Here is a 12,477-nt window from a genome sequence, read left to right as displayed (position 1 = left end):
ACGTTGAGATTGACCGGGCCCAGGTGGACAGATAGGGTAAGGAGAGGAAAAGAGAAGGGCTGGACAACCAAAACAGGCACGGTAAGTGAACAGAGGGATAAGGCCACGGGGCAGACAGGATGGAACTGAGGTAGAAGAAATAAGCTTGCATGAGCCAGACCAGTGAAAGGCAGGCACAAGTTCCGAAGGCCCAGGGAACGTACTGGAGGTTCTGCAAGGAGGGAGTGACAGGATGACAGAAGCAGTCTGGACAGGCTCGTCTGAACAGTGGAGTGCACGTTCAGCTGCAGGAATCCTAGGCAGGACTGAGTGGGAGAAGGAGAAGCTACGAGATCTGGTGTTTGACTCTGGTGTTTGGTGAAGGGCCAGCAGATGGGGAGAATCAAGGAGGATTCGGGGATGCCTGGCCGGGGAACAGGAAGAGCATGTGCCGCTGACAGAAACGGGGACGAAGGGGACCGGGCTGGGCTTGGGGGGAAGCGGACAACACAATTTCAGATAGTCTGAGTTTGGGGAAATAGTCCGTAAGACAGAAGGGCACGTAGGTTAGATCACTGAGGAGGCATTTATATTTTCCAGCACCTTTGATAACACAGAGCATCCACAAACCACTTGACGGCGTGTAAAGCACTCCTCTGGGCTATCTATTTCCTTCTGAAAACGGCCCTGTGGAGTGGGCAGTATTTCTCCAATTTACACATCAGAAAAGGCGGAGGTCATAGGATTTGGCCGACATCACAGAGTCACCCAGCCGATGATCTGGACCCCGATGTCTCAACTGGAAAGTCTAGTCTTTTGGCTGGCCCACCGACCCACGTCCGTTACGTCACGTGACACAGCAGTCACACACAAGTATGGCAGGCACCACTGCCTTACCAGGACTCGAGTGCCGAGACTGAGGGCCGATTTAAGACTAGAACCTACTGCAAGGCTCCTTCCTAGACCCTCTCCCCTTGGTGCCCCATTCTCTTTCCCTACGCTACCTCATCCAGGTGCAAATATAACCCCCCAACTTTATCTCCAGCCGGGAACTTTCCGTTGAGTTCTGGATCCATACATCAGATTGTTGACTTGCATCTTTCGGATGTTCCAAATTTACCTCACACGGAGTATGGCCGAAACCAGACTTTCACAAAGAACGTACAAAGATGGGACAGGCCCTCTGCGATCCGGTACCCAGAGCCATCTGCCCCCATTCTCTACTTGTCCTCTTGGTCATGTGCTTCCAGGCTCAAGGCTTCCGAACCTGCTGTCCTCACTGCCTGGTACCCCATCTCATCTCTTGACGGTTACCTGCCTTATTCCCTCTCTTCTTTCAGGTTTTTGCTCAAGTGTCATTTCCTTACTGACACCTTTCCTATTCACTCCATTTAAAATTGTAGCTCCACCCCCATCACCTGCCTCTCTGTTCACCTTCCCTGACATCTTCTCCTTGATACTTATGGAGTGTCTACACGGCGTGAGGCATTGTTCTAGGCCGTCTGACATACTAAATGTCTCACTTACATTTTGTGTGTGTTTCCAAGCTAGTATATAAGCTCCATTATTTCAAGGATTTGGGTTGCTTTGGACCGTGCCCCCATGCCTATAATATAACAAGGCACAAAGTAAGAGTTCAATAAATATTTATTCAATGAACGGATTGACTCTATCCTTTTCCTTTACTGCTATCTTAGTGGATGGCTCCATAGGCCCTCTAGTACACAGGCCAGAGACCTACTCCCTTCCTTCCTCACGCACATGGCCCAACAATAATCATCAAGTACGAAATCCCTCCATTTTTCCTACAGCTACTTCCCTAGGCCATCCCGACATCCCTTCTCTCAAAATCTGCGACAGTTTCTAGTGGCTTATCTATACACATCCGACCACTGCCCATACCAGCCAGACGATGACCTTGCCAACACCTAGAATCCACAATGGCTCCCTCCTGCTCTTGGGATGCTGACAACACAGCTGGGGCAACCCCATGGCCCTGCCCGGTGTGATCTCCCCCACACTTTGTGCCTCAACTCCCTGCTCACCTCACTCTGTCTGTGACCACCGTGCTGGTCTTTCATTCCCAGGCACAGCCATGCCCTCGCCTGCCACTTCCTCTGCCTGGAATGTTTCTTCCTATCACCCTGATCTCCATAACACCAAGCTCACATTGCAGTCGGAACAGCAATTTCCCAGGAAGTCTTTCTCGACTCTTAAACAAAATGCAGGCATGATTCGCATAGAGTAAAATCTACCCTGTTTGCTGTAAAATTCTGCCAGTTTTGACAAACATAACCATGACCACAATCAAGATACACAACAGTTTCACTACCACTCAAAATTTCCTGATACTTGTGAAGCCCAACCCTCCCCCAACAGCTACCAGATGACGGCTCATCTGTTTTCCATCTCTACGTTAAGCGTAACAGATGCCATATAAAGAAAATCAGAGAGGGGCGCCTGGGTGGCTCAGTCCATTAAGTGTCCGACTCTTGGTTTTGGCTTAGGTCATGATCTCACGACTGGGGAGATTGAGCCCTGCATCAGGCTCTACTGACAGTGTGGAACCTGCTCATATTCTCTCTCTCTCCCTGGCTCTCTGCCCGTCCTCCACTTGTGCGCTCTCTTTCTCTCTCAAAATAAAAAATAAACATTAAAGAAAAAGAAAGAAAATCAGAGAGTACGTAGACCTTATGCTCTAAGTTCTTTTACTTATTAGCACAATGCACCGGGATTCACCCACATGCTTGTATGTATCAGAACTTCATTCCTTTAAAAAAAAAATGTTTTTTAAGTTCATTTATTCATCTTGGGAGAGACAGAGGCAGCACAAGTCGGGGAGGGGCAGAGAGAGAGGTGGGGAGAGAGAGAATCCCAAGCAGTCTCCATGCTGCCAGTGCAGAGCCTGACTTGGGCTCGAACTCACGAAACCTTGAGATCATGACCTGAGCCAAAATCAAGAGTTGGATGCTAAAGTGACCGAGCCACCCAGACGCCCCAGTACTTTATTCCTCTTAATTACTGAGTAATATTCCATTGCATGGCTCTTTCACATTTTTTTAATCCCCTCATCAACTAAGGGACACCTGAGTTGCATCCAGTCTTTGGTGATTATAAATAACGGTGCTATAAACAATCATGTGAATTTTTTTTTCATGTGAACATAAGTTTTTATTTTACTTGGGTTAATATTTCAGTAAATGCTCCCTGGTTAACCAACGCTTACAGCACAGGATACCCGTTTTGGTCAGTTTCAATTTCCATTTGTTTGCATAATTATTCAATTAACATTATACCCATTAGGCTGTAAACGCCATGAGAGTAAGGGCCATATCTGATTATAATCTGCCTAGTATGTGCCTGGTACACAGTAGGCACTCAGCAGACGTTACAGAATGAATGAATGAATGAGTTACCTCCTCCTTGGGAATGATGCAGCACGCAGAGTACTTCCTTTCTACATTTTCTTAAATTAGGGGAAGGAAAATGGATCATACATCCAAACACGGCCACCTCTAAAGAGGCTTCCGTTTGTGCCGGAAAAAATACGATTTTGTTTGTTTTTTAGATTTTAGAACCAGTATCCCGTTATAGACAATTTTGGGAAGGAAAAACACGGTCCTTTTCACTACTACAACGCCTGTTTTTATTTTTGTGAAACTCTCGCAGTCCCGTCCTTGGGATATTTGCTTTCAAACTGGCTCTGGCTGGAAACAAAATAAACAAGGAAACACATCAATCCGCACTTTCCCCCAGCCTGATCTGTAGCAGCAGACCAGTGGAGGGGAGGGTTCTGTTTTTCCCCTTTTCATTCCACCTGGGAAAAGTCATTTTACAACCGCGCTGCCAGAATACCAGAGGCTGGGGGCGTGGGGTGAGGACGCCGGCCACGCAGGAAGTGGTTTCCCTCCCCGACCTCCCACAGTGAGAACACGGGCCTCCAGCTGCTAACACGCTAGGCCCATCTGGAACAGAGACGAATACCTTCCCTCCTTCAGATGGCATGGCTTAATGGCTTAGAGGACCACCCTGAGGATTCTTACCCGTAGGAAAGAAGGAAAGCCCTGTCCATAGTATCCAACGGCAAAGTACTCCGGCTGAGGCCTCATTGCCTTAATGATGTTCTCATAAAACGAGGCTCTTTTTTTCTGGAAAACAAAACAAGGCATTCCACAGGGAGGTTACAAGGGCACCACCGAGGGGTGGGGAAGATCAGAGTATTGGTCGCTTTGTCGTTTCCCATGGATCAACAGATAAATGAAAAATCTTTGGAAAATATCTTGTGGGCCAAGACGTTATCCTTTTCTTGGATCGAAGGGTTGGGACGTGGGTCCGTGAATGAGCCTTGGAGGGTCTAGCAATCTCTGAAGCTGCATGCAGAAAGATGCACACGTGTGCATGCCTCTACGGAGGGGGGCAGTGTTTAGTGATGGACAGTTTCCTGAAGGGGGTTCAGGACCCCTAACAGGTTCAAAAGCTCTTTCTGAGATTCACGGAGGGTGGCTGCACTGAAACAGAGACCTGTGAGGAAAGATCAGGAATCTTCTGGTTCTCACAGGTGGTTTGCGTTAAAGTCCTTGGTTCAGCCACAAGTGCCCAGAAGGTGGTGGTGATGTTCTGTTTTTCAAGATCTGGTACCAGCCCTAATTTCAATCCTTCCCACGGGAATAGGTTTCCCGGCCAGGGCTGAGAGTCAGACTTAAAGAAAGCAAAACAGGTCGCCAGACCTGGGGTCTTTGAGGCATGTCCCGGCCCCTCCCACAATGGTCCCATGACTGCATTGCTACTCTATTGAGGTGAAGGTTTCTATCACAGTGTTTGCTTCGAAGGGTAACACGTTACATCACAAACAGCTCGGTTTAGTTCAAAGTAATACTGGCTTCATAGAATGAGTCTGGAAGTTTTCCTTCCCTTTCTATTTCTTGGAATAACTTGAGAAGGATAGGTATTATCTCTGCTTTAGCTCGGTTTAGTTCAGGAAATGAGTAAGTGATTTTTGTGTGTGAGACTAGGAACTGGCACAGCACACGGGGCAAGCTCTTTTCCAAGTGACCTTGACAACTATCCCCTCAAATAAAATACACCTGACCCTTGAACAGTATGCGTTTAAAATGTTTGAGTCCACTTACAGGCAGATTTTTTTTTTTTTTGATAAAGACAGTGTAGGACTGGAAATATTTTCTCTTCCTTTCAATCTTCTTAATGTCTTTCCCCAGCTTACTTCATCGTAAGAATATAGAACACACGTACAAAATACGTGTCGATCAACTGTTTATGTTATCAGGCAGGCTTCTGGTCAGCAATAGGCTATTAGTAGTTCAGTTTTGGGGGAATCAAAAGTCATGTGTGGTTTTTCGGCTGTGTGGGGGGGTTGGCGCCCCTCACCTCCCCACCCCGCGTTGTTCAAGGGTCAACTGTGTTATTACCTAACAATGGGTGGCCTGACCTTTTGTGATTCCTCTACTAACAATTATCAAATGGAATGCTGTGTTGGCCTACCACTGGACATTTAGAGGGTTATTTTTGTTTTGCTATATTAAATAGCTGATCTGTGCCACCAGCAGGCCCCTGAGGATGTGGGCCACAGAACAAGTAATTTTGATGAACAGAAGATGTCAGAAAATATCTGAAATATGGGGCGTGTTCACAGAAGGCAGAGTAACTGCGAGGGGAGAGGGGAGATGGGTCAGGAATACGGAGGGTCCTTAGAGAGACAAAAGGCACAGACAAGGGCAAGAGGTCTGTAGGCAAGGATCTCGAGCTCTTTATCAGAGATAATCTGGAAGATAACGCGAACGTTTTTTGGACCTCATCTTTTTTTTCATTTTTCTTTTGAGCACGGTTTACTTTTCCATGGTAAAGGAGGCTGTTTATCTCGACTTTCTCAAATGTTCAAAAACATGTGCCTGAATGCTGATTTTCACACTCCTCCTGGAGGCTTGATATATTCTGACCGGGACTCACCAGCAGGTTGCCAAGGCCCTCGTAGTCGAATACTTTGCTCTCGTAGGTCTCAGCCAACTCTTTGCTCAGTTTGATGGCCTTCTCCCACATCTTCAGAAAAAGAAAGGTAGGGTTACAAGCGGAGAACAAAGCAGTCGGTGATCCCTCTGTGAAAGTCAGGGGAGAGTCGCTGACAGTGACTAAGGAGTCAGGTGGGTTGAGTTTCTGCAGACATTCTCACCACGCCTCACCTCCTGGATCAACCAAACCTTTGTCTTTTTCTGACATGATGACGCTACTGTATCTTGGCTGCTTTCCAGGCCACGTCTTCTATAACTCTATTTGCAAGAACATGAAGAATACCGTGCGTCCTAAACAACGCGATACGGCATTGAAAGGGCAAAGCACGAAAGACCACGGAGAGTTGAGAGGAACCAGTTCCCAAACCTGGGTTTTGAAAGCATGGAAGTCTTGTCAGAGGGGAAAGGAAGTTGGTGTGAGCTCTGGTTCTGATTCTGGGGTGCGTGTATGTGTGTGTGTGTGTGTGTGTGCGCTTTGAATAAGGATGTTTGGGAGGAGAAGAAAATGGAAGAAAGGCTAACCATACTGTTGCGTGCAATTCGGGAAGCTGTTTCTCTAATTTAGAGCACTGATTCCCTATTTTTTTTTTTAATTTTTTAATGCTTTTTATTCATTTTTGAGAGAAAGAGACAGAGCGCCATCAGGGGAGGGGCACAGAGAGAGGGAGACACAGAATCCGAAGCAGGCTCCAGGCCCTGAGCTGTCAGCACAGAGCCCGACGCGGGGCTCGAACCCACGAACCGCGAGATCATGACTGGAGCCGAAGTCGGACGCTTAACCGACTGAGCCCCCCAGGCGCCCCTGATTCCCTATTCCTAGCCAAACTATCTACTTAGCCAACGGGAGTTTTAAGAAAAATGCCTTTTTTTTTTTTTTTTTAACGTTTATTTATTTTTGGGACAGAGAGAGACAGAGCATGAACGGGGGAGGGGCAGAGAGAGAGGGAGACACAGAATCGGAAACAGGCTCCAGGCTCCGAGCCATCAGCCCAGAGCCTGACGCGGGGCTCGAACTCACGGACCGCGAGATCGTGACCTGGCTGAAGTCGGACGCTTAACCGACTGCGCCACCCAGGCGCCCCAAGAAAAATGCCTTTTTAAACCATTTATGACTGCCTCAGTTACAGCCTACTGCACATATGTGGTGCCTGAGGCTGGCATCCCAGGTTGAGCCCTCGGTTCGTTTTGATAGTTCATGAAACGCCTCTTAGATGGACACTATAAATAACACAGCATCTGGTAATTTCCTACTTGATCCTTATTAACCAGGTGCTGTGTTCCACTGTTTCTGGGTGCTGAAGGAATGTAGGGACAGTTCACATACGGTTATAACACATTTTAAAATTAAGTCTTCTCAAAATCATTTGCCAACTTTGGCCCCTCTGAAACTTCAGTGCCTGGAACCCTGCAAAGGCTCTGCAATCTGCCATATGGAACCCATTCCAGATCAGGTGAATCTGGAGCTGGAAGCCAGTCAACAGTATCAGAGAAGTTCTCTCCAAATGCTAAGTTATGTAAGAGGCAGGGAGATGGCCGAGCACGGCGCTTCCCAGAGTGTGGTCCCTGGTCTCCGCGAGTCCCCAAGACCCTATTAGGGGGACCAGAAGGCAACGTTATCTCCTTAGTAACAATAACGCTATTTGCCTTTCCCAAGCCCCATCCTCTTGTACAACGGGGTTTCCCACGGACGACAACAGGTGTAATACCGCGAGAGACTGAACACAGAAGCACACAGGAGAATCCTGCTGTCTCCTGTTCAGCCAGATGCTGAAGAGATTTGCAAACGTGTCAAACGATGCTACTCGTATCACTGTTTTTATGGAATGTATAGTTACTTTTTTTTTAACATTTTTAAATTTATTTTTGAGAGCCAGAGAGAGACAGAGCACGAGCGGGGGTGGGGCAGAGAGAGAGGGAGACACGGGATCGGAAGCAGGCTCCAGGCTCCGAGCTGTCAGCACAGAGCCCAACGTGGGGCTCGAACTCACAGACCGTGAGATCATGACCTGAGCCGAAGTCGGACCCTTAACCGACTGAGTCACCCAGGCGCCCCTGGAATATATACTTATTTTTAATACATATGATTTATATTAATAGTAAAAATGGCCTTAAGAGAACAAATAAGCAAATATTTTAAGATTTTCTGTTTCAATTTCTAAGAGTAGAAGTATCAATAAATATAATTCAGGGGGAAGAAAGCTCTTTGGGATCCTCAATGATGTTTAAGAGGGCAAAGGGGTGCAGAGAGCAAAGTGTTTGAGCAAATATACTTGCTCTCTGGGCCTCAAGTTTGTCACCTGTAAAAAAGATACAATATCTACCTAATAGGGTTTTAAGGAGAATTAAATTAGAAAGGGAAGTCTGGAAATCACCAAAAAGAGCAACCAGTACTAAATGGATGGTAGCTATTTTATTAAGGTGATTATCTGGCTTTTATAAATTAATTTGTTTGCTTATAGTTTTTATTTAAATTCCAGTTAGTTAGGGGCGCCTGGGTGGCGCAGTCGGTTAAGCGTCCGACTTCAGCCAGGTCACGATCTCGCGGTCCGTGAGTTCGAGCCCCGCGTCAGGCTCTGGGCTGATGGCTCGGAGCCTGGAGCCTGGTTCCGGTTCTGTGTCTCCCTCTCTCTCTGCCCCTCCCCCGTTCATGCTCTGTCTCTCTCTGTCCCAAAAATAAATAAACGTTGAAAAAAAAAATTTAAATTCCAGTTAGTTAACATATAGTGTAATATTTGTCTCAGGAATAGAATTTAGTGATTCATCACTTCCACACAACACCCAGTGCTCATCCCAACAAGTGCCCCCCTTAATACCCATCACCCATTTATCCCACCCCCCACCCACTTCCCCCCCATCAAGCTTCAATTTGTTCCCCATGATTAAGGGTCTGTTTTATGGTTTGTCTATGTTTTCCCCCTATGTTCATCTATTTTGCTTCTTAAATTCCACACACGAGTGAAATAATATGGTATTTGTCTTTCTCCTACTGATTTATTTTGCTCAGCATAATACACTCTAAAACCATCCACAATGTTGCAAGATTTCGCTCTTTTTGATGGCTGAGTAATACTCCATTGCATATATATGCCATGCCGCCTTTTTTTTTTTTTTTGCCATGCCTTCTTTATCCACTCATCAGTCGATGGACATTTGTGCTCTTTCCATAATTTGGCTATTATTGATAGTGCTGCTATAAACATCAGGGTGCATGTGTCCCTCAGAATCAGTATTTTTGTATCCACTGGGGAAATATCCAGTAGTGAAATTGCTGGGTCATGGGGTAGTTCTATTTTTAAGTTTTTGAGGAACCTCCATACTGTTTTTCAAAGTGGCTTCACCAGTTTGCATTCCCACCAACAGGGTAAGGAGGGTTCCCCTTTCTCTGCATCCTCGCCAACCTCTGTTGTTTCTTGTGTTGATTTGAGCCATTTTGACAGATGCGAAGTGGTATCTCATGGTAGTTTTGATATAGATTTCCCTGATGATGAATGATGTTGAGCATCTTTTCATGTGTCTGTTAGCCATCTGGACGTCTTCTTTGGAAAAGAAGTCTATTCATGTCTTGGGCCCATTTCTTAACCGGATTGTTTTTCAGGTGTTGAGTTTGGTAAGTTCTTTCTAGATTTTGGATACTAGCCCTTTAACCGATATGTCATTTGCAAATATCTTCTCCCATTCTGAAGGATGCGTTGGCTTGTTCATTTGTCTATTTTTAACTAACAAGTTGCACTGATCAATCAGGAATAGTGGCCAGAAGTGGCAGTCCGTAAGAACTACCCAGAACTCTGAAACGTGTCAACTCTAGGATGTTTTGTTTGGAGAGCACACCGTTTTTTCCTCCCCCCGCCCCCGTTATCCCTTCTATACTATTTTCTCCATTGTAAAAGCCTTTCAGCTAGGGGCGCCTGGGTGGCTCAGTCGGTGAAGCGCCCGACTTCGGCTCAGGTCATGATCTTACTCACGACTGGTGGGTTCGGGCCCTGCATCAGGCTCTGTGCTGACAGCTCGGAGCCTGGAGCCTGCTTCGGATTCTGTATCTCCCTGTCTCTCTGCCCCTCCCCTGCTCGCAGTCTGTCTGTCTCTTAAAAATAAATAAACGTTGGGGCGCCTGGGTGGCTCCGTCGGTTGAGCATCCAACTTCGGCTCAGGTCATGATCTCACGGTTCGCGGGTTCGAGCCCCGCATCGGGCTCTGTGCTGACAGCTCGGAGCCTGGAGCCTGCTTCGGATTCTGTGACTCCCTCTCTCCCTGCCCCTCCCCTGCTCACACTGTCTCTGTCTCTCTCAAAAATAAATAAAACGTTAAAAAAAAATTTTTTTTTTAAAGCCTTTCAGCTGAACATGCTTCCTCCAGTTCACCAGAGACTCCGCAATTTCCTGCCCAGTTCACATGTTTATTTTACCTTCCCGAGGGCCCCTGGAGCAATCAGGTTGCTTATTACCTGTGCAGTCTGGCAAGTAGCCACCCCGCCATGCCATGTGCCTATAATCTCTAGAGAATGCACTCAAAATGATGGTGCTGGCTCTTGGCACTCAGCAATACCTAAGTGATGAAATTAGGGTCATGGAGAGCAGGGCCCTGGGCCGCCCGGCACGTTCTCCAATGGGGTTACCCATCTTCAAGGTAACTGATGTCTACCGACTTCTTCAATTTCTCTCTCCATTTCCTCTCCCATGAAAAATACCAGAATTCCAAGAGACACATGGGAATAAGAAAAGAGTGAGTCATGAGTCACTGTTCGAAAATAATTCGTGCAGTCTCTGTCCCGAGTTCTTAAGAGGGGACTTCTAAACTCTTGGAATGTCCCCAGTGATGAGAGTGACTCTGTTGTTTCTGGCGGGACCCTCAGACCACACCTGAAGTTCTACTAATGAGGTGACACACACTGGGCCTGTGGTCTGTCTCAGAATGGGCACTGGCCTTGCCAGAACCGCAGCCCATGGGATTAGAGGGCTGGGGCCTTGAACTACACGGTATCAGCTTGACCTCCAGGGAGGAGAGGGCTGCTGGGCACTGAGTTCGCTCGTGTGGCCACTGAGTCAGTTAACGAGGCCTTCAACCCCAGCAAAGACTCTATGCACAGGAGGAGCTCAGGTCAGATTCCGAATGGTGAACACATCGCATTGCTAGGAGAGTGATGTGACCTGAATCCACAGGGAGAGGACACAGAAGCCCTGCATTGGGGACACTCCTAGACCGTGTCCTGTGTGTTTCTTCATTTGGCTGGTTCTGATTTGGGCCCTTTGAGATAAAACTCATAATCGTAAGCACAGCACTTTACCAAGTTGTGTTAGTTGTTCTGGCGTATTATCAAATTTGAGGGCGTCATAGGACCCTCTCCGCTCAAATTTGTCAGCTGGTCATACGTGTGGGTGGTCCAGAGTCCCCCAAACTGTGGCTGGTTGTCTAAAGAGAGGGCTGTTTTACTGGTGACTATCTCCTTCACCTGAGGGGTCTGTGCTAACCGTGGGCAGTTAGCATCAGAACGGCATTGCAGTATTGCAGCCAATTTCTTCCCTCCCCTACTACAAAAAAAAAAAAAAAAAAAAAAAAACCCAAAAAAACCAAACTCACTTTGCCTTTGTCAAAGTATGAAATGATCTCTTGATACAGCTTTTCTTTGAGCTCTTGCTGGGTATAAACATAGTAACTGTCCCTCTGAAGCAAATGGGGTACACAGGGCTTGTCAGACCACTGAAAAACAAACAAAAGGAACAAAAGAAATTAACATAACGCGGTGATTAACTAAGTCAATTAAGCAAAGGAGATCGATGTAACAAGTATTCAGCTAGTAAAAGTCAAATTTGTGTATATTTTCAACTTGGCCGTATTGCAGTGTTTAGATTATTTATTAAGCACAAAAATTACCCCCTCCCCCCAAGAGGCACATGCCAGCTTCAAAACAAGTGTCACGCTGAACGTGAAAAGTTAGGAAAAAGGCGAGGGTGCCGACCAGCAAAGCTGCCGTTCAGTGAAAGTGTCACTCAGACAATTGGATGAAAGAAAAAAATTAGAAGTATAACAGTGGGAAGGAGGGGGTACACCTATCACTGTGTATAGACCAAGACTCTATTCTTCATAATCCATCCCTTCATAAAGCATGTCACCTGAAAAACTACCCCCGACAGTGACAGAATTAAGTAGCGGCACAAAAATTAACAAACTCAGAAATAATTTAGAGACGAATTTCCTATAAATAGATGACCACTCTGAAAATAGGAGACCCCAACAGAAAAAACGCAAAATGCGAAGATAATCCAGGCACCACAACGTGAATGTACTTTTTTTTTTAATAAAATTTTTTAAATGTTTATTTTTGAGAGAGAGAGAGAGAGAGAGAGAGAGAGCAAGCACGAGCAGGGGAGGGGCAGAGAGAGAGGAAGCCACAGAATCCGAAGCAGGCTCCAGGCTCTGAGCTGTCAGCACGGATCCCAATGCAGGGCTCGAACTTACCAACCGTAAGATCATGATCTGA

At 46.5% G+C, this 12,477-nt stretch overlaps 1 protein-coding gene across 11 annotated transcripts in view; it reads right to left on the bottom strand.

Moving 5' to 3' along the window:
• DOCK5 (dedicator of cytokinesis 5) overlaps window positions 1–12,477 on the bottom strand; it is a 223,269-nt gene that overhangs the window by 31,776 nt on the left and 179,016 nt on the right. For 10 of the 11 annotated variants that reach the window (XM_047090919.1, XM_047090925.1, XM_047090926.1 and 7 more), the window contains 3 exons: window positions 11,577–11,696; window positions 5,944–6,033; window positions 4,023–4,127 (listed from right to left, as the gene is read on the bottom strand). In XM_047090919.1, the coding sequence (XP_046946875.1) occupies window positions 4,023–4,127; window positions 5,944–6,033; window positions 11,577–11,696 (315 nt within the window). The remainder of the gene's footprint in view (window positions 1–4,022; window positions 4,128–5,943; window positions 6,034–11,576; window positions 11,697–12,477) is intronic. The other variant, XM_047090920.1, reaches the window with a different exon arrangement.

Source organism: Lynx rufus, unplaced genomic scaffold (genome assembly GCF_022079265.1).
Source record: "Lynx rufus isolate CCGP_SWC_20201006 ecotype Redwood Valley unplaced genomic scaffold, mLynRuf1.p SCAF_3, whole genome shotgun sequence".
Taxonomy (NCBI): domain Eukaryota; kingdom Metazoa; phylum Chordata; class Mammalia; order Carnivora; family Felidae; genus Lynx; species Lynx rufus.
The sequence above is the reverse complement of the archived record's forward strand: the minus strand, read 5'-3'. Positions and strand labels throughout refer to the sequence as shown.